This window comes from Symphalangus syndactylus, chromosome 20 (assembly GCF_028878055.3).
Source record: "Symphalangus syndactylus isolate Jambi chromosome 20, NHGRI_mSymSyn1-v2.1_pri, whole genome shotgun sequence".
Classification (NCBI taxonomy): Eukaryota; Metazoa; Chordata; class Mammalia; order Primates; family Hylobatidae; genus Symphalangus; species Symphalangus syndactylus.
This window is the reverse complement of record NC_072442.2, coordinates 46,415,137-46,437,323: the sequence shown is the minus strand read 5'-3', so window position 1 is coordinate 46,437,323 and position 22,187 is coordinate 46,415,137. Positions and strand designations below refer to the sequence as shown.

The window sequence follows — 22,187 nt, the reverse complement described above, 5'->3', positions numbered from 1 at the left end:
TCAGGTGATCCACCTGCCTCGGCCTCCCAAAGTGCTGGGATTATAGGCGGGAGCCACCACACCCAGCCAATTTTAGCTTTTACTCTTAAGTCTATGGTTCATTTTGAGTTAACTAGTGTGTACAGCACGGAGAAAGGGGCAAGCTTATTATTTTGCATATGAATGTCCACATGTTTCAGTGCCATTTGTTGAAATGATGATGTTTTCTCCACTGTCGTCTTTGTTGCTCATCAATTGATTCAATATGTGTGGGCCTATTTCTGGACACTCTATTCTGTTTCATTTATCTATATGCCTATCCTTATGCCAATACTATACAAGCCTTGATTACTGTAGCCTTAAAAAATTTTTTCCCCAATAAGCCTTTTATATTCCTAGATTACTATAGCTTTATGTAAGTCTTGAAAGTACTATAAATTCTCTAACTGTGCACTATTTTTTCGAAATTGCATGGGCTATTCAGGGTCACTGTATTTAGGCATAGATTTAGTAGTATCTCGTCAATATCCACATGAAAGCCTCCTGGGATTCTGACTGGGATTTCATTGAACCTATACATCAATTCATGGAAGACTGACGTTCTGACAATATTGAGTCTGCTGATTTGCACACAGGCCATATCTTTCTATTTAAAGCTTTTGTAATTTCTCTCAGCAGTGTTTTCTAGTTTTCAGTGTGCAGGCATTGAAAATTTTAAAAAAGAAATTTTTCCTATGTGCTCTATGTATTTAGATAGTATTGTTTTTATTTTTAATAAAAATAAAAACACATTTTTAGAAATTGAATTGGGGCCTGAGAAAAACATAGTTGGAGGGAAGAAAAGGTAAAAGAAATTTTACTGCTTTAGGGGTGGTGGATTGAAAGCCAAACATCGCTGATAAGAATCATTGTGTTTTGGGAAGGAATTTAGGCCAGCTTGTCCCTGGCTGAGCTGTAACCCCTGAGGAGCTGGGCTCCAGAGTTGGGCTGAGAGTCATCCTAACCTCTTCAATGGATGATGGTGGACTTTCTGTGGCTGAGGACGGGAAGGAGGAGAGGAGGGAAGCGGGGCCGGCAGACTCCCGGGCTGGAATCTCCTAAGGAAGAGAGGTCCTGGTGCCTTTGGGATTATGTGCTCAGGTGGAAGTTGGGCTCAAGAGGAGGTGGGCCAGGTGCTGTGAGGGTGACTCCCACCCTGGCATCAGCATGAGCAGGATGGGACATGGCCCAAGGCCCTGTTATAGTGTAAGGGGCACTGGGCTTGGGGTCACACAGATCAGAGTTCAAATCTCCGTCTACCACTTACTAACTGACCCAGGGCAAGTCAGATAACCATTCTGACCCCAGTTTTCTCATCTGTAAAATGGGCTAATCTTGATCTCTTAGGCTTGTTGTAAGGGTTAAATGAATGTATATATAAGTATTAAAATTCTATCTCTATATAAGGATTCCAAGAAATCTAGTGATCTGCCCTACAGCATCCCAAGTTAAGAAGAGTCTTTGGTGGTGACATCTGTTCCTTCTTCTCTGTGCCTGTATCCCAGCCACTGTACAATTCAGAACAAACCCAGCCTTTTCTGTGCTCAGCACTTTATGTGCATTACTTCACCTCATATTGTGGCAACCCAGGAGGTAGGTGCTGATATAATTCTCATTTATTTTAAAATTTCACTTTTTTTTTTTATTTTTAGAGAGATAGGTTCTTGCTCTGTCACCCAGACTGGAGTGCGATGGCTTGATCATAGCTCATTGCAGCCTCGAACTCCTGGCCTCAAGCAGTCCTCCTGCCTCTGCCTTCTGAGTAGCTGGGATTACAGGCCCAAGGCATCATACCTGGCCGGTTATCCTCATTTATAGGTGCGAGTGTTGGGGGGAAACTGTCAGAATCCAAGCCAACCTCTTCATCTCTGCTGTAGGCTGGCAGTGGAACCCCAACTGGAGACCTGCCCCCTTAGGGCAGCTCTGTCCCTCTGAGCCCCGACCCTGTGGCCCAGGCCCTGCACTTGGCGCATGTCCTGGGTATGTCTTGCCCTGTGTGTCTCAAACTCTTGGCTCATTAGCTAATTTTTCAGGTGCTCAGGTCTTCAATTCACTTGCAGTTTCCTTCAGGAGAGACCTCGGGGCCCTGCTATTGGCTGAGTCCCACAGTCCCTAGCGTTGCTCCCTGGTCTGCAGTAAATGTCTTGGTGGGCAGCACCCTCTCCCTTTCACTGGCCCTTCCTTTCCCCTGGAATCTCCCTCTGTGCCCTGTCCCATTCACTCCTTCATCTTCTGCCTCCATGGGGCTCTCTGGGGCACATACTACCTCACCTAGGCCTGGCCAACTTAGAGCCATGGCCTGGCTTCTGTCAGGATAGGAACTGGACACAAAGCAGAGAGCAGAGACTTATCCCCATCAGACTCCAGAAATCAGCCACACCCACCACCTCATGGCATGCTGGTAGCAGCAGACATGAGCCGGGGGGATAGGGTGGCCTCTTCCACACCCAGGCCCCTCATTGGAGAGATGAAGGCTGAAGAGGAGAGTGAAGAGTCTTAGAGCCAGAAAGACTTCAACTACCAAGCTCTGGTCAGTCCTGGAAACTTCCAAGAGGCTGGTTTTAGGGCAAGACCAAAGGGTTTGTTTTTCCTGATGTTACAATCCCTTTGAGGCCAGATGCTGTCAGAATTCAACATTTCTCTTTGAATTTTAGAAAAGTAGGCCGGGTGCGGTGGCTCATGCCTGTAATCCCAGCACTTTGGGAGGCTGAGGCAGATGGATCACCTGAGGTCAGGAGTTTGAGACCAGCCTGGCCAACATGGTGAAACCCCGTCTCTACTAAAAATACAAAAATAGCTGGACGTGGTGGCAGCTGCTTGTGATCCCAGCTACTTGGGAGGCTGAGGCAAGAGAATCGCTTGAACCTAGGAGGCGGAGTTTGCAGTGAGCTGAGATCATGCCATTGCACTTAAGCCTGGGCAACGAGAGTGAAACTCCATCTCAAAAAAAAAATAAAAGAGAAAGAAAAGTAGTATAGGAGGTAGGGGAGGCAGAAAAAAATAAAATTAAAAAATTAAAAGTATAGAAAGGTAATGTATTGTATATTCCGTGGCTAACAGCACCTCTAGCAAGATCTAGGGCAGCACCTGTAATCAGACTCTATTGATTTTGCAGGAAGACATCTATAGGTTGGGATAAACAAAGACCATAATGTTCTCCCTGGTTCGGGTCAGGGCTTGCTACCATATGAGTTCACCACAATTGTTAAAAAAAAACTTGTAGTTTTCTGAGTTTCCTGGAATTTGGAATTGTGGATAAAGGTTTGTGAACCTGTGGCAAACTTTGAGCCCAAGTCACCACGAGAGGTTGTGCAAGCTGAGTTTTCTTTTTGTTTTGTTTGTTTTTTTGAGATGGAGTCTTGCTCTGTCGCCCGGGCTGGAGTGCAGTGGCAGGATCTTGGCTCACTACAACCTCTGCCTCCGAGGTTCAAGCGATTCTCCTGCCTCAGCCTCCCGAGTAGCTAGGACAACAGGCGTCTGCCACCACATCTGGCTAATTTTTTGTATTTTTAGTAGAGATGGGGTTTCACCATGCTGGCCAGGCTGGTCTCAAACTCCTGACCTCAAGTGATCCGCCCACCTCAGCCTCCCAAAGTGATGGGATTACAAGCGTAAGCCACTGTGCACCCGGCCTAAGCTGAGTTTTAAGCAAAGACTCAGGCCAGTTGCTTGGCTGGTCCTCGCTGGGTGTCACCAGGCTACCCAAGCACAGATCTTCCCCAGGAACTGAGGTTCAGAGGGAATCGGCCTGGTTCTCATACCCCAAGGTACAGGGCCCCACAGGGGCTGAGGACCAGGGCTGGATGGCCCCGAGATCTGGCACTGGGGAGAGCATACACCAGCAATCAGTCGCAGGCTAGGGAGGGCATGGCCACAGGCAGCCTCCTCCAGAGCCACGCCCTCCCAAAGCCTGCCCAGCCCCAGCTTGGGAAGGTTTGGCGAAGGGGCCTTAGGTGGTAGCTTCTGCAGCCAGAGAACAAGACCACAGCGAGGCCAGCAGGGTGGGACTGCAGGGAGGCTGAGGGACAGCCCCGAGCTGCACTCCTTGCGTGGGGTTAGACACCTAAGGGGCATAATATGCAGCCAGCAGGTGTCTGTAGAGCATCCGCTTGGGAGGAGCAGGCATCTGGACTGGGAAAGAATGGATCTCAGGGTATGAAAAACCATGGCCTCTGCCAAGGAGCTTACAGGATACAGCTTTGAAGAGGAAGAAAGAAGTGTCAGCCATGCAGAACTGATGGTACTATATACACAAAAGTGAGAGAAGACAAAGAAAGAGGATGGTTAGAGGGGGATGGGGCTGGCAAGTAAGGAGGGCTTCCTGGAGGAGGCAAACAAACATCACAGCATACTAGAGCTGTCTGGGACCTCAGGGTGATCAAGTGTTAAAAAAGGATGTGGCTATAAAAGTTCCAGGGGATCCATGAGGGCTTTTGGACTGAGAGAAGGTATCCCAAATAGAGGTTACAGCATGGAGGTCAGACTGAGACATGGCAGGGGACAAGGGAGAGACTAGCCTGGCTGAGGGGAGGGTCCTCTTACTCCAGCCCTGGCTGGCTGTGGCTTTAGGACAGTCCTAGTGGTTCTATTCCCAAGGAAGCCGCTCACAACTACATCCATCCCAGGGGGTGTCCTAGACTACTCTGGGGGTGGATCCTTGATCAGGCAGGGAGGTTCCTGCTGTCCCTACAGCTGCGCCATCTGTGGGGCCTGCAGGAGAACAAGTGGAATCTGCAGCATGGGACATCTCTGCCTAGAGCCTGTGCAAACAATGGCACTGTCCTCATCATTGAGGGGGTCACACACAAGGCATTCCCCAGAGGCCTGGCCCTTCCAGGGCCCAAGCCCAGCCTGAGCCCGCCTGTGCGTGGGAAGAGGGTGATCAACTAACTAGCTTGACAGGGTGCGTTCAAGAGCCTGTCAAGCTAGTTAGTTGGTCAACGCGTCATGGTTAAATAACTTGGCTGGAGTCACCCAGCCAGAGTCACCCAGTACCCTGGTTGGGTAGGAACTTGCCACCAGGAGTGCGGTTTCAGCCATGATTTGACTTTCCCTGAACTTCCCACCCACTGCCTCTACATCCCCACACCCTCTACATCCCCACACCAAGCTCCCCCAACTCCTTCTCTTCACATACCAGGCCCTCTCCCTTGATCTTCCCTCTATCTAGCCAAGTATGTTCTCAAGCACTGGTATTGTATCAGACTCTCACATTTTACTATGAAGAGGTAGGCCACTTCTGTAAGCCTGATTCCTGACTTTTTGCTGAAGAGACTGAGTTTCAGACCAGAGAAAGTAGCCTTTAAACAGAGGGTCTTTCTCTCCCATCCTGAGGGCCCACCCTTGGGCCACCCAGGGGGTCAGAGGAGTCCTGATCAGGCTTCCTTCCCTCAAAACCTAGCTGTCTTGCGTTTTCACCACCTTAGATGCTTGCTGTGGTGATGGCTGATTTGGCTTCCCTGACGTGCTAGGTCTGCAAGCAGAAACCGCCACGCTTGGTGGAAGTAATCAAGAGACCTGGGCCACAGACTCAGCCCTGCTACCAAGCCAGTGGGTCGCCTTGGATGACCAATCTTGCATGAACTTGTGGGGCACCAGAGACCTGCACACTTGGCACGCCCTTGCCCTCCTTCCCCGCACAGCCTCCAGGACACCTTCCAGGAGCCAGCAGAGCAGAATTTCTGGGCCGGGTGACCTTAAAGGGTTTCTCCAGCTCTAACGTATAATGATTTGAATGGTGTACGTTTGGACTCAGCCTAGGAACAGGGGGAGATATTTATAGTCACAGACTCATAGAGGTGATGGATCCTTCTTTGCAGGAATGACTTCGGGGACCCTCCACAGCCACTGTGACACTTGATGCTTGCGTGCCAGGGGAAAAGTCTTCCTCTCCTTGGCTTCAGCCCGAGCCTGAGTGGAGAGGGAGAGAGACAGGAGGAAGAAGAGAAAGGATTTCCTTCACAGATGTTGAACTAGCCACACTCTAAAATGCCGGGGATTATTGCGATGCAAAGCATGCTCGTCATGCGAGCTGCTCACTACCCACTTAGCCCCTGAGCACGTCTCCCTGATGCCAGCCCCTGCAGGCAGCCCGGTCTGCAGCTGTGAGACAGGAAGTGGGGCTGTGCTTGGAGAGACAAAGCCTACAGCTGGACCCGGCTCTTTCCTCTCTGAGTCAGGGATGGGTGGGGGACGAGGCTGTGGGGTGGGCTCCAGTGGGGAAGTGTGGCCAGATTCAGTCCTCAGGGTGGGTTCGTGGGGATGGAGGGTGAGAGCTGGGGAGGGAAGGAAGGCTGGATCCAGGGGTGGGGGTTGGGGAGCCAGACAGGAGGAAAGAGTGGTTTTGAGGTCTGTGGGTGGACCGGGCACAAAGCTGATGCTTAGAAAAGTCCTTTTTGGTGTGTGTGACAGGATCTCACTCTGTCACCCAGGCTGGAGTGCAGTGGTGTGATCATGGCCTACTGCAGCCTTGACCTCCTGGGCTCAAGCGATCCTCCTAGCCTGTAGCTGGAACCACAGGCACATACCACCATGCCCAGCTAATTTTTTAATTTTTAATTTTGTAGAGACAGTGTCTCACTTACATTGCCCAGGCTGGTTTCGAACTCCTAGGCTCAAGTGATTCACCTGCCTTGACTTTCCAAAGTGCTGGTACTACAGGTGCGTGCCACCACGCCCGACCAAAAAAATCCTTTATTGTTGCACTTTTGTTTATTGATACTCAGTTAATAGAGGTATAAATGAATGAGCGAGTAAGTGAAAAGAGGGGATGGAGAGAGTTGGGCATAAAGGTAGGAAGGTAGGAAACAGTAGCTTCCAAATTTGCCTGGCTGCAGGACGTCATGGAGGAGGTGCAAGGTGGCACTGGGTGCTGTAGAAGAGAAAGGCATCTGGAAGGTGGAGGGGAGGCTGTGCTCACAGTAGGGGAAATCTGGGGCCTCCCAGTGTAACAGCAGGAGAGGAGAGAAGCCTAGAGTTGGAGTTTGTGTTGAGCAGCCACCTTCAAAGAAGGGCTGCCCAGAGCCATGGTGCCCTCTCTTACTGGGCCAGGCACTGCCCCTCACTGAACTCCCCGCTGCTGGGAAGAGGTCGGGAGCGGAGAGCACAGAAGGAGCTAGGGGGCTATGAGAGTGTGTGTGTGAGTGTGTATGTGTGTGAGAATGTGTGTATGTGTGAGAGTGTGCGTGAATGTAGGTGTGTATAAATGTGGATGTGTGTGTGTGCGAGTGTGCGTGTGTGTGCGCATTTGTATGTGTAGGGGGATCAGTGAGGGCCAGGAGAGGTAGACTGAGACGTTTGAGATGAAAGCACAAAGGGTGCACTCACCATGCAAATGGCCCTGCAGCGGAAGCCTGTTATCAGGAGCATCTGATGGGGTTTTTCAGGGTGGAGGCCAGCACCCCGGGCGGCACAAGGCTTTCCTGGTTCCCAGGCAGCTGCCTGCAGTTGGCATGGCTCTGGCGTAATGTACCACTCCTGGACCCTCCAGCTAAGCGTCCAGACACACTGGCATCACCTGGTGCCCTGGAAACCAGCTGCCTTGCCCTGTGCCACCCACCCACCACATCCCGGGGATAGCCTCTGCTGAAAGCATCAGACCCTCTCAAGCAGAAACTAGGATGGGAGTAGGTGGAAGAACAGGGCCTGGGGTACTCTCAGGTGATGAGAAAAGCTCTCCACCAACCTGGTCCTCCCCAGACAGCCTGGAGTGCTCCCTGAGAGCTTCATCTTGCCTCCTCCTCACCCCCAGGCCTCCTACAAGCGGGATGGGACTGGTCAAGATCAAGTTCTCACCCGCATGGTACCAGGAGTTCTGATCTGGGTCCCTAAGCAGCTACTGGTGTTTCCTCAAGGAGCCAGGCCAGTGCAAAGCTTTCTCTTCCTTCCCCTTCTTGGGGCCCTGAGAGAGTTTGGAGGACTCCTGAGTCCAACCAACTTCCTTCCAGACTGTGAGCTTCTTGAGGGCAGGACCGTGTCCCAGCACAGTACCTGGCACATGGTAGGTGCTCAATAGTGACAAATACTTATCTGGAGCTTACTGTGTGCTCACTGCTCTCAGAGCACAGAGAAGTAAAGCACCTTGCCCAAGGTAGCACAACTATGAAGAGGTGGAGGTGGGATTTGAACCCAAGCAGTCTGGCTCCAGCCATCCCCTCCCATGAGTTAAGGTGTATTTGTTTGACGGAATGAGCTCAGTTGGTGAGGGGACAACCCTGAGGTCACCTCTGAGTGAGTCAGACCTGGGACCAGACTACCTAAGCCAGAACAGCCTTGGGGCACGAGATCCTTGGGCCCCACTCTCCAGGCAGGGGATGGGTGATTATTGAAGGGTGAGGTCCCTGGGGTCCTGCTGATGGTGGACAGAGCAGTCTCCTGGGAGGCTTTTGCCAAAACCTGGGAGAGCCATCTTCTGCTTCCTTCAAGGTCACCCCAACGGGGCAGCTTTAGCCACAATTGTGGGTGGGGTGTGTGTTGGAGAGTGTGAAAGGAGGTGGGGCAGGAGGTTCCAGGAGGATCAGAAGAGATCTGAGGGTGTGAGTGTGTGAGATGAAGCCCTGAGGGCACCCTTGACTTCTCCCACTCTGCAGAAAGACAGGCTGGTCTGTCAAGTGGTTGGGGGTGCCCTGGGGTCCAAGCCAGAGGTCACTGCATGTGTGGAGGTGGGGGCTCTGGTTTTATGATCAACCTGACCACCAAGGACCATGGGGTGAGGGTGCAGAGAGCAGAAGGGCACCGACTGGGGGCAGCAAGGGGCGGAGGCAGCCACTGTTCACCTGAGGTCATTGCTTTCTTAATGGGAAAAGAGATGCTGGAAGTTGGCCTGGGGGAGCCTGAGACAGACAGGAATAGTGGAGGTAGCTGGGCCAGAGCAGGTGCAGCCTGATAGAGTGGTGGCCCCAGGAGGCTCAGGAGCACCTGAGCCAGGCAGCAGCCCCCAGCCCAGAAGAGCAATTAGCAAGTTGGCAAATAACCCTTCTTCTGCCCTTTAGCTCAGAACCCTGGTTACTCATTTGACTGATCTGATAGCATCTGATTGGCCACAAGGCAGCGTCTTCGTTAAGACCCCCATATTTGGCTGGGCGTGGTGGCTCATGCCTGTAATCCCAGCACTTTGGGAGGCCGAGGTGGGCGGATCACATGAGGTCAGGAGTTCGGAACCAGCCTAGCCAACATGGCGAAACCCCATCTCTACTAAAAATACACAAAAAACCTAGCTGGGCGTGGCGGCACGTGCCCATAATCCCAGCTACTCGGGAGGCTGAGGCAGGAGAATCGCTTGAACGCGGGAGGCAGAGGTTGCAGTGAGCCGAGATCTCGCCACTGCACTCCAGCCTGGGTGATGGAGTGAGACTCGATAAAAAAACAAAACAAAACACCAAAATAAACACATTTTTCTGGGTTCATAAGACTAAGGAAGCCCGCTTGAATTTCTCCAGTTGTCCATCTTATCCCCTTGGCACTCAGCTAACTGTGGGTAATTGAGATTTCACAGAGGGACCCAGTGAGTGGTGTCTGCAGGGCTGGGGATGCCAAACAGTATCACTTCTTCCAGGGGTTGACATTGTTCCTGCTGACCTCTGAGCAGGCTGAAGCCTGCCACACCCAGAATTATTCCGGGGTCTAGGAAGATACCTTCCCAGCAGAAGCCATGGGCTGAGCATGTGTAGGATAATTCACTGTTTAGGAAAATAGATGGTCATTTTCTAAATATGATGTCATGGTACTATTTCTTCAAAGGAAATATGATCCCAAACTGCAACACAGAAAACAAACAGAGGGAAACTGGGTTTTTGAGGCCTCCCAGGCTGTCTTCATGGGCCCTGTGGGGTTCCCGAGGCAGTGCCAGGGAGCCTTCTTTGAGAGCAGCCCTGGGCAGACCAGGGCCCAGTGTGGCCTGAGGCCTCTGTGCGGTTGGCTGCCTTTCCTGGTCATTAATCGCTACTAAGTGTCATTACCACTAATAAAATTAACCGACTTGATACTGGACTCTCTGAGCCATCAATCTCAGGGTCCATTAGATGAAATTTAAAAAACAGATGCCTCTGGGGTGGGGCCTGAGGATTTGCATTCCACCGAGCTCCCAGGCAACGCTGGCCATGCAGAGTTGGGCGCCATTTGAGACCCATTGCTCCCTCCAGGGTCTCTTCCCCTGGGTACTGTGGACATTGTGGTTGGGGTGGGGCCATTCTGGGCACTGCAGGGTGCTGGGCAGCGTCCCTGGTCTCCACCCACTCCATGCCAGAAGCACCAAAAACAAAAACGAACAAACCAATAAAAACCAGATGCCTGTTGAATGAGTGGAGGGGTTTGCTGGGTCTGGCTCCCAAGTGCAGCCTAGGGAATTCTGGCACTCTTCACATGTCAGAGGTCATAATCAAGGATGATGCATTTAGTTAGACAAACCAACTTTGAGCCTTCGCTCCACACTACAGGGGAGTCCCAGACAATAACACAGCTTGGGTGGGGTGCAGTGGCTCACGCCTGTAATTCCAGCACTCTGGGAGGCTGAGGTGGGCAGGTCACTTGAAGTCAGGAGTTCGAAACCAGCCTGGCTAACGTGGTGAAAGCCCGTCTCTACTAAAAATATGAAAATTAGCCAGGCATGGTGGCGCACACCTGTAGTCCCAGCCACTCAGGAGGCTGAGGCAGGAGAATTGCTTGAACCCGGGAAGTGGAGGTTACAGTGAGCTGAGATCACGCCACTGCACTCCAGCCTGGACCACACAGCAAGACTGTCTAAAAAAAAAATATGTTATATATCATGTCATATCGTATGACATATACTGTAGCTATAATGATATAATAATCATAGCTATTGTTCTTAAAATGGCATTTGAGGCAGGTCTTGAAGGATATACAGCTTCATTGGCCAAAATTTCCATCACTCCCTGCTTGCTCTCCCCTCTGTCAATCAGTTACTATCAGGGAGGTCCAGTTTCTGAAACACAGGAATTGTGTGAGCAGAAGTCGCCGCTCACACCAGCCCTTGGTGTGAGGAGGAGGACATTTGAGGGCAAGGTAGCTGCAGCCCCCAAGCTGCCCTCCACACTGGAAGCCAGTCAAGGCGTGGCCTCCTCAGCTGGAGTTGACATCCAGTTCTGCTCTGGGCCTGCCAAGGGTCAAACGCTGAGGATTTCCTGCCAGGCTGCAGGGAGGGGTTTGGGTGTAGACCTGGTGGACTGGAAAATTACCCATTTGCCCCCAGATTAATGATTAACGGGTCCCTGCCCTCACCCTGTCTGGGAGAGGAGCCCAGGGCCAGGCTAGGCCAAGGGGAGCCCGATAGCATCTGTCTCTGCTCGGAGGTTTCGGAGATATGCTCCATGATGGGTTGACTGCACCTGATGGGTGTGGAATCAACAGGTGATTTCTGAGGGCACCTGGGGCCTGGCCAGGCCGCATACCCTCTGGTGAGGGGCACACAGAGAGGGCATGGCTTCCAGCCAGATGTCCTGGCTAAGGCAGGTGGCTCCAAACAGGAGAGCTGTGCCTTTGGCTCAGAGGAACGTGGGCTTCTCTGACCACTCCTGGCTTGACCACAGGACTTACCTTGGTCAGTGGCACATGAGCAACAGTGGTAAGTGCCACATCCAAGCAGGAGCTCTAAGAGCCATTGCCTGCTTCCACCTTTGCTTTTTTTTTTTTTGAGAAAGGGTCTTGCTCTGTTGCCCAGGCTGGAGTGCAGTGATGCGATCTCAGCTCACTGCAGCCTCCACCTCCCGGGCTCAAGCTATCCTTCCACCTCAGCCTCCCAAGTAGCTGGGACTACAGGCTTGTGCCACCATGTCCACCTAATTTTTCTATTTTTATAGAGACAGGGTTTTGCGGTCACCCAGGCTGCTCTAAAACTCCTGGACTCAAGCAATCCACCTGTTCGGCCTCCCAAAGTGTGGGATTACAGGTGTAAGCCACTGTACCCAGCCCACCTTTGATCTTTTACCCTGGCTATGAGGCCAGGATGTCCCAGAATGGGGTTACTTCTTTTGGGCCGAGTCCTGGAATGATGTATATTCCACCCACACTGGGGGCACTAGGGTATAGGGCAGCAAACATTTTGAACCTGCAGAGCCATCTCACAGAGAGCTTCTGGGAAGAGGGAAGGCGAACTCTAATTCCAGTTCCCACCCAGCTGCTGATCTGTTGTATGACCAGGCTAGTCACTGCCTCCTCATAAATCCTTTGTTTCCTCATCTGGACAAAGGGGAGACTCTGCTTAGCTGGAGAGTAAAGCATCTTGCACAACGAGAGAAGTTTGGGAAGCTCCAGCTAGGAGGAAGATATGCCTGCATGTCCCAGGCACTGTGGTTAGTCCATTTCGTATAATCCTCCCACCAACCCTAGGAGGTAGAGAAGATTACTCTGCCCAATTTCCAGAAGGGAAAAAACCAAGGTGTCAAGATTGCATAGCTACAACGTCAGCCTTAGAATTTGGTAGCTTGGCTCCAGAATCAATGAACTTTCAATCTAGGAGAACAAGAAGTCTGGGATTGATGGCCTGATGGGAATTCAGCTCCTTCACCTTCATCTAACCATCCATCAGTCCTTCCTTCCTTCCCTTCTCTTTCCTTCCATCCCCTTCTCTCCCCAGGCATCTATTTGTACCAGGCACCAAGTGGTCAGATGGTTGATGATCTATCTGGGAATTATGGAAACATGTTAGATTGGTATGGGATTACTTGGGCAACAGCATAATGTAAGGGAGAGAGGGATGTCAGGGGACCTCGGCTGGGTGTCTCCGGTCAATGTCCACATCTCCTCTACCTGCCCCCTCTTAGGAATGTGGCTCTCTTGGCCAGGCAGCCACCAATACTCTGTGCATTATTTCCCAAACTTCCCGGATCACAAAAACTGCCTAGGGACTGTGGTAAATGTACAGATTCCCAGGCCCAGTTCCAAACCAATAGACCCAGAATTGCCCAGCATGGATCCTGGGAAAGCATATTTTTAATAAGCACCCCAGATGATTTTTCTAACTGGGCCAATAGGGAAATAGGAAAATAGGGTGGATAAGAAGAACAGACACCAGAATCTGGAAAACAGGTTTAAGGTCCTGCAGCAACCCTTGTTACATGAACCTCGGTTTCCTAGTCTGTAAAATGGGGACAGGATCTCCAGGGGGTCAGCCTGCCACCCGGAAGGGCAGTAAATGAAGCCCCTGAGAGGCCCCTCACCACCATCCCCAAGGCTCACCCGTCTCCCCCTCCTCTTGCTCTCTCTAGCCTGACCGGGCGGGAAGTCCTGACGCCCTTCCCAGGATTGGGCACTGCGGCGGCCCCGGCAGAGGGCGGGGCCCACCTGAAGCAGTGCGACCTGCTGAAGCTCTCCCGGCGGCAGAAGCAGCTCTGCCGGAGGGAGCCCGGCCTGGCTGAGACCCTGAGGGACGCTGCGCACCTCGGCCTGCTTGAGTGCCAGTTTCAGTTCCGGCATGAGCGCTGGAACTGTAGCCTGGAGGGCAGAACAGGCCTGCTCAAGAGAGGTGGGGAGGCGGGCTAGGGGAGGAGGAGGGCTGCGGGAAGAGGGCTTCAGGGAGGTGGAGGCTGGGAGAGGCTGCCCTTTACTTTTTCCTGGCTCCCGTGCCCAGGCCACGCTGCCCTTCCTGCCCTAGCACGGTGGTAAATGAGAAGAGTCCCAGGAGTTAATGAGGGGCAGTTGAAGGCCAGCGGTGGCCCAGCCTCAGGTTTAGGGGAGCAGAGGAGCAAGGAAGATTCAAGAGAGGAGGAGACACAAGCCTATTCCTGGAGGAGCTCACAGATAAGATGGGGGTCCCCCAGTTGTCTTCCTCTGCCTCTTCACACACACACACACACACACACACACACACACACACACACACACACACAAACAAAACAAGGCACATGAAGACGTGAGTGGGCGGCAGCTGGTTCCAGGCCCGATGACACCAGCCAGGCCATGCATTTGTTCACTCCTTTATCTGTCCCTTTGTTCTTCATATCCATCAATCCATCAGTCCCTCCTTCCCTTCCACTCCCATTCTACCTCCCTCCCCCCTCCACCCACCCACTAAGCATCCGTGGAGGCCCATAGTGAGCCAGGCACTGTGCCAGATCCTGGAGGTTCAGAGCTGAACAAGACCCCAGCTACCCTTGGGAAGCATGCAGTCTAGAAGGGAGAACACAGGTCACCATGTGACTCCCTCGCCAAGGGGAAAGGGCTTTTGACAGGGAAGGACAAGGGACTGTGGCTTGAGGACACAGCTCCGGGTGGGTCTCCCTGTCAATTGCCCCTTAAACTCTGACTGCAAGTTGCCATTTAAATGGAACTTCTAGGCTGGGCGCAGTGGCTTGCACCTCTAATCCCAGCACTTTGGGAGGCCAAAGCGGGTGGATCACTTGAGGTCAGGAGTTCAAGACCAGTCTGGCCAATATGGTGAAACCCCGTCTCTACTAAAAATACAAAAATTTAAACACTGCAGTTGGCCCGTTGCCATGGCTCACACCTGTAATCCCAGCACTTTGGGAGGTCGAGGTCAGGAGTTTGTAACTAGCCTGGTCAAAATGGTGAAACCTCATCTCTACTAAAAATACAAAAATTAGCCGGCATGGTGGCAGGAGCCTGTAATCCCAGCTACTCAGGAGGCTGAAGCAGGACAATTGCTTGAACCCGGAAGGTGGAGGTTGCAGTGAGCCAAGATTGCGCCACTGCACTCCAGCCTGGGAGACAAAACAAGACTCTGTCTCAAAAAAAAAAAAAAAAAAAACGCAGGGATGCTGTACAGGGCAGCCAGGCCCTTCCTCGGCCAGCTGCTCCCCACGGTCTGCAGCCGAGCTAATGGCCTCTCTTTGTGTCTCTCTCAGGACGTCACCAGCACCCAGATGCACTGGAGGGCAAGTAGGAAGTAGTGAGCCGGTGGGAGGCCAGGTTTGGGCCACACCCAGCAGACAGGAGTATCGGTGGTTCCAGAGTGGGTGGGATGGTCAGTCTGGGGCAAGTCAGCCAGGAGACTCAAGGTCACTCTATCATTGGGTCTGTTCCACAGTGGGTAGCAGAGAATGACATTTGAGAACCATCATGTGTCGTAGGAAGCCCATGGGGCTTATCTCAGGGGCCTCAGAAATGGGCCGATCCAAATGGTCATACACCAAGTTGGAGTCAAAATGGCGGGTTTAGCCCCAACTGTGCCTACACCAGGTGTCTGAGTAGCTTCTCTTTGCATCTCAGTGTTCTTCTCTGAGACGTGGAGTCCGTAGCCCCTGGCCTGCTGCCCTCTGGGAATCTGGGCACATACTCCATAGTGAATTTGTAAGTTCCATTTTATTTATTTATAAATTAAAAAAATTTTTTTTGAGACAGGGTCTCCCTCTGTCACCCAGGCTGGAGTGCAATGGTGCAATCTCAGCTCACTACAACCTCCACCTTCTGGGTTCAAGTGATTCTCCTGCCTCAGCCTCCTGAGTAGCTGGGAGTACAGGCATGTACCACCATGCCCGGCTAATTTTTGTATTTTTAGTAGAGACGGGGTTTCACCATATTGGCCAGACTGGTCTAGAACTCCTGACCTCAAATGATCCCCCCGCCTTGGCCTCCTAAAGTGCTGGGATTAGAGGCACGAGCTACTGTGCCCAGCCTGGAAGTTCCATTTAAATGGCAACTTGCAGTCAGAATTTAAGGGGCAGTTGACAGGGAGACCCACCCGGAGCTGTGTCCTCAAGCCACATTCCCTTGTCCTGCCCATCATAGCGCTGCTGCCACCGCCTCTGACCCTCAGAGGGTGGCAGGCAACCTCTAAGCTTCCTCCTTTCCTCTCTTCCCCCTTTCCTCCCTCCCTGTACCCCTGGGTGCCCAATCCAGGCTTCAAAGAGACAGCTTTCCTGTACGCGGTGTCCTCTGCCGCCCTCACCCACACCCTGGCCCGGGCCTGCAGTGCTGGGCGCATGGAGCGCTGCACCTGTGATGACTCTCCGGGGCTGGAGAGCCGGCAGGCCTGGCAGTGGGGTGTGTGCGGTGACAACCTCAAGTACAGCACCAAGTTTCTGAGCAACTTCCTGGGGTCCAAGAGAGGCAACAAGGACCTGCGGGCACGGGCAGACGCCCACAACACCCACGTGGGCATCAAGGTGAGCATGTCCCTGGCTGCCCACAGTGCCTTCCCACCAGGGTACAGAGCTGGGGAGCATGGCTTGAAGGAGGCCAGCACCCCACCCCCCAAAATACATGAAGAGCCATGAACTTCATAAAGGCAGGATGAACTTCACGTCTTCAACCAACATTCCCTTGGCATCTACTCTGGGCCATGACTGGGTGCCAGGAACACAGCGGAAGTAGGGAAGGGTCATGAGTGTCATCGGTGGGAGCAGAGGTCAGCAGTGGGCGCCAGGCTTAGGGCTAGGTCTTGGTGAAGCAGGGACATGTTTGGAGAGGGGTCTCCACTCCAAGGACCGGGCCTTCCTGGAGGTCCTAGAAGCCAACATTGTTTGAAAACCTCCATCTAGAGCAACCCCACTTCTCCATTTTATGAGTGGGAAGATGGAAGTGGCCCAGAGAAGAGAAGGGGCTGAGGTTACACAGTAGTGGGAGGTCTGGAGGGTGAAAACTATCTTGGTCTATTGAGGGGAGGAGGCTGGGAGACGCCAGTCTTCTAGCTGTTTGTGAGATTAAGTTCTGAGTTGTCATCATTGAGTTGTGAACCGGGGCTGCTGTGTTCAATCACTGAGTTGGTGTGAACCTGGGCTGCTGTGTTCAGTCACTGAGTTGGTGTGAACCAGGGCTGCTGTGTTCAGTCGCGTAAGTTGTCTATTCCACAAGAACTCCAGGCCAAGGGGAGGAGCTGGGGCTGAGACCCTGGGTCTCTTTCCCATTCTCCTGCTGCTGCCCTGCTGGGGTTGGTGCTCTGGGGGCAGGCTCTGGCTGCTGGGCTCAGGCCTCTGACCACGCCTCTGTTCTGCCTCCCCGCACAGGCTGTGAAGAGTGGCCTCAGGACCACGTGTAAGTGCCATGGCGTATCAGGCTCCTGTGCCGTGCGCACCTGCTGGAAGCAGCTCTCCCCATTCCGTGAGACGGGCCAGGTGCTGAAACTGCGCTATGACTCGGCTGTCAAGGTGTCCAGCGCCACCAATGAGGCCTTGGGCCGCCTAGAGCTGTGGGCCCCTGCCAGGCAGGGCAGCCTCACCAAAGGCCTGGCCCCGAGGTCTGGGGACCTGGTCTACATGGAGGACTCACCCAGCTTCTGCCGGCCCAGCAAGTACTCGCCTGGCACGGCGGGTAGGGTGTGCTCCCGGGAGGCCAGCTGCAGCAGCCTGTGCTGCGGGCGGGGCTATGACACCCAGAGCCGCCTGGTGGCCTTCTCCTGCCACTGCCAGGTGCAGTGGTGCTGCTACGTGGAGTGCCAGCAATGTATGCAGGAGGAGCTTGTGTACACCTGCAAGCACTAGGCCTGCTGCCCAGCAAGCCAGTCTGGCACTGCCAGGACCTCCCGTGGCACCCTTCAAGCTGCCCAGTTGGCCCTCTGGGCAGGCAGTCATCACATGCATGCATAAACCAGCATATGTGCCACTCACCACCATTCCTTGGCCAGCCTTTTGCCTCCCTCGATACTCAGCAAAGAGAAGCAAAGCCTCCTCCCTTAACCCAAGCATCCCCAACCTTGTTGAGGACTTGGAGAGGAGGACAGAGTGAGAAGGATGTGGAGGGAAATAAGGGAAACCAAGAGCACAGCGGGACTGAAGTTTTGGAGGGGAGAGAGGGGCTATTCCATCTTGCTTCCTGGGCTGAATGGCTTGGAGCCAGCATGTTCTTGGGAGGTGAACTGCTGGGCTAGGAATGCCAAGGCAGGCAGTGCCAGCTGGAAGTGAAGGCAGGAGCCTGGCTGGGATGGGCCAGTCGGGTCCTGTGGCCCTGCTCAGGTGCAGTGGGCTCCGGGTGTCACACACCTCCACCACCCCCCTGGTTTTGCTGTGCCAGAGATGGGGAGAAAGCCCAGGTGGTAGAAGCCATCCGTTCAGAGAAAGGAGAGCTTTCTGTGCTTGAGTGGACCCGAGTGAGATCTGTGCCCTGGAGCCCTGTGTCCTTGATATGGGTTTTCAAATATGCCTCCCCTGAGGCCTCATTCTTGTCTCGAGAGCTGGGTTATGCACACTCACCCAGCCGTGCTCAAAACCACCACCACTGCAGGTAAGACAGGTGGGAGAACTAGCCACCAAGGCGGGACTCGGTGCACCTGAGGTTGAACAGGGAGACAGCGGCCCCTCCCTGCGTTCCCTGCTGGCCAAAGGAATCTTCACTCCCAGCCCAGAGGAGGAGGGCGACAGCTTCCTGGTTCCTGGCAGTGATGTAGCGAGCTCAGTTTCTCAGCTGGCTCTTGAGTGAGCTTTGGTGACTTCCTGTGGCTGGGGCCTGCCTGGTCTGTGACGCCCCCACACCAGCTGAGTTCACAATACTGAAGACCAGCTGGCTCATGAGCTATGACTTGAAGTTACATTTCTATTCTTGTGGCTGCTCATCTAATTAAGGCTTTTGTCCTGGCTAGGGTTATAGGTGCTTGAGTCCTTGCTAAGCCTGGCTCCTTGGTAGCCTCCTTCAGTTCCTAATGGCCTCTCACTTGGCCCTTACTTTGGCTCTTACTTGAGGACGAGACGTGACTTTGATAATTTCCCAGATCCTGTGGACATTTTCAGCAGCACCTGCCAAGGCCCTCTGTGAAAGGAGGAGAGACTGGCACCTCCACACAGGCACACATGGATGCACAGCCCCTGGACCAGGCTGGGGGTTCCTGTTGAACACGCCTCTCTTGTTCAGGATGAAGACCTTGCAGGGGTCCCCTTGCTGGAGGCATTGTACTTCCCCAGAGTGGGGCCCGATGCCACCCAGGAGGAAGTGACTTCTTTCGGGAAGCCCTTGGCCACTTTGCTGGCCCTGCCACGCCCATCTGTCAGCTTCCTTTCTCCCTAAACCTAGAGTTGCTGACCCTTCACCAACACAGGAAATTTCAGAATCAGCTGAATGCTCAGAAACCTCGCCTGTGCCAGCTCCAGGACAAAGGCCCGCTGACTGTGCCCTAGCCAACTCCCTGAGACCTCCAAGGGAGAGGAGGAGCTGCCCAGTCTCCAGTGGATCAGGGCAGTCTGCTGGATGCTGGAAGGATTTTCGACTGCAGAGGCTCGGCTGAGAAGCCAAACTGACCTGAGCCCCTCTCGTTAAAATGACATTGCTGACCCAAGCACTTGGCCCACACCTTGCCAGGAGGAGAAAAATGGGGAGAGGGCTGGTTTTCTCCTTTCTTCCACTTCCCCACAGCATGGAGACTTTCTCTGCCTTCCCAATCCATCTTGCTCCTCTGAGACCCCAACTCTGCCTCCACCCAGGCTCAGTGCTGGGCGTGAGGCAGCAGGGACCTCACTGGCAGAGCAGGGGGCCTGGGAGCAACTTGGAGGCCAGAGCACCCTGATCCACCAACACGCCACCTGCATTCTGACTTCGTGGCTGGCAGTGACAGGGTCACGGGAGGGCAAAGGGCAGGCTCTAAGGCATCTAGGCAGTGGCTGGCCGCTAACGTGGACACCCCAAGTCAATGGCACAGTGCAGGTTCTGAGGACTCCTTGGCTTGTGGGGTCTTCTCTGTCTGTCTCCCTCTTTTCTCCTTCCTTGCTCTCATTCCTGTCTTTTCCAGTTACCCCTAAAGACCCACCTCGGCCCTCTTGGGGCCCCTGGGGACTAGAGTGACCACTGACCCCTCATTCTACAGCTTTAAGGGAAACGCTCACAGGGTATTTTTGTCTACCTCAAATATATAGTTTTTAGAGCAAAGGAGAATAATTTATATAGCTAAGGTATATGAGAAAGTATTTATATTATTTATATAGTTGCTATATTTCATGGACAGCACAGGTGAGGTTTGTGTGTTTTCCCAGAAACCCTCTGTCTGGGGAGATACAGCCTGACCTGACCGGGTCCCCCATTGAGCAGGAGGCCAGGTCGCCGGGAAGGAGGACAAACCTGTATCCCGCGACTGGGTCTGTCTCGGAGCTGGTGAGCACATGTCCCCTCTGTGATGAGCCCTGGTGGGCTCCATCCAGACCCTCCTTGTGATGTTTTTGTAGATTTTCTGCTCTTCTGGGTCCAGGCCCCCTTCTTCTGCTCTGGCAAAAGTGTCTTGCTCACAATAATAATGACAACGAGAATGCCCACACCTGGCATTTGTAAAGCACTTTGCTGTTCGGAAACAAAAACTTTTACCCCTTTCATCTCACTTGATTTCTCCGTTATCTCTGTGAGGTAGGTGGGGCCACATTACTGTGGCCATTTTATAGATGAGGCCCAGAGATGGAGAGCTGTGCTCAAAGTCACACCGAAGAGACTTGGTCAATGAATATTTACTGAACATCTCCATAGACGAGGCACTACGGGCTGACTTGCTCTGAGCCCAGGAGACCCAAATACTACTGTGGTATTTGGATACCTGGATACCACTGTGAGCCCAAGGAGCTCTCTGAGCCCGGGAGACCCAAATACCACTGTGGTATTTGGATAGCCTGGATACCACTGTGAGCCCAAGAACTCAGGGAAGCAGTTCCTTCCCAGGCTGTGATCCCGGCCTTTTGGATCTGGATGGCATGTTGGCACTTTCCCCAGGTGGAGTCCCATGTCTCAGGGGCTGAGGCTGCCGGAGAAGGCTGGAGAGACCAGGACCCCGTGGAGGCCACTCCAAGGGGTCCTTCTGCTCACGTCGCCCAAGAAGGTTGGGCTACACCACCAGGCCCCTCCCAACCTACAGATGAATTTTGTTTGCTCTCATTGGTGTTTTGCTTGTAAAAATGAATTGTTTTCCACTGGATTTCTGGCTGCTTTTGCAAAAGTCAGCTGCGCTGGCAGACTGGGCCTGCGTGTCCTCCTGCAGGCAGCTAGAGCGAAGGAGTCTAATGGACAGGATGCCCCAAGTGCCCCCCTTGCTCACGGATGCCCTGCCTGCCTCTCATGGGCACATAGTCCTGTCCCCTGGTCTAGATAAGCCCAGCTTTCCTGGTACCCTTCATCACCTGGCAGACAGACAGCCCCGTGCCAACCCTGGACATTACTTGCTTTTGAACCTTTCCTTTGTCAACAACCATGAACTTCAAATGCTTTTTGTCTCAGGACACTTTAGAATAACAATGGAAACCATCACTTATTGAGTGCCCCTTATGTCCATTTATTTAACCAATGATTATTTAGGGATCTCTTACTGAGCGCCAGGCAGCATCCTGGGTGCTTGGTACAGCAAGGAACAGGACCAAGTCTCTGCCTCATGGGGCTGACATCCTAGTGGGTGAGAAAGACAATAAACCAATAAATGACATGCCAGTTATTTGCATTTACTTTGTCTCAATTATTGCAATAACTTTGCACATTGGACATGGTCCCCGTAATGGATAAGGAAATGGAGATTGTGAGATGAGAAGCCTCCTCATTGCAACTGGCAGGCAGCGGGGCCAGGATTGGAACACAGATCTCCTGGCCTCCAAAGTATGGGATTTTTTCCTCTGTACACTGGTATAGGTCGGGCAAGGATGGATTGCCCCATTTTATGGATTCTGGGTAAACTAAGGCCTAGAGGAAGGAAGTAACCCATCCTGGATTACACACCAACTCAGACAGACCAGAGCCTGCATCCTTCCTGGAGGTGATAAGCATTTCTGGAGCCCTTGTGCTATGGCAAACAGCATGGCTCCGGGTGGGGTGGGATGAAGCCATGCAGGGGCCTTCAGGGACCTACAGTCTAATAGGAGAGATGAGAAGCACAGCTATGCAGTGGTTTGGATCATTTACACACGAACCCTGTGTCCCTTTTCTGGCCACAGTTCCTTCCCAACATGCTTTGGGAGGCCTCGCCCACCAGGATCCTCCTGGGGGTCTGATGGGAGAGGAGGCCTCTTTCTGAGCCAAGCACAGCAGAGAGTGCCTGTCTCCTGGCTCAGGCCTGCCCTGCCCCAGTTCTTCAGCCCTGCTGGAATCCACATTGCCTTAACTGGGCTCCCCAGAGCGGGAGGCAGAGGTGGGCCCACAGTCCAGCCCTGCAGGGGCCTACATTTCCACCAGCATCCCTGTCCTAACATGCTCCTTCTACCCAGTGTTCCTGGGCCCGGAGACCAGCTGGCTCTGAGTAATGACAGACACATCCACATGCAGCAGCAGGCTCCAGTTTATCAAGGGATTTCTCATCTATTTTCTCTCTTGAA

General features: G+C 53.0%; 1 protein-coding gene across 1 annotated transcript in view; it reads left to right on the top strand.

Moving 5' to 3' along the window:
* Positions 1–22,187, top strand: part of WNT9B (Wnt family member 9B) — a 35,394-nt gene that overhangs the window by 7,923 nt on the left and 5,284 nt on the right. Inside the window, exons 2-4 of the mRNA XM_055257829.1 lie at positions 13,239–13,495; positions 15,829–16,094; positions 16,935–17,243. Of these exons, the coding sequence (XP_055113804.1) occupies positions 13,239–13,495; positions 15,829–16,094; positions 16,935–17,243 (832 nt within the window). The remainder of the gene's footprint in view (positions 1–13,238; positions 13,496–15,828; positions 16,095–16,934; positions 17,244–22,187) is intronic.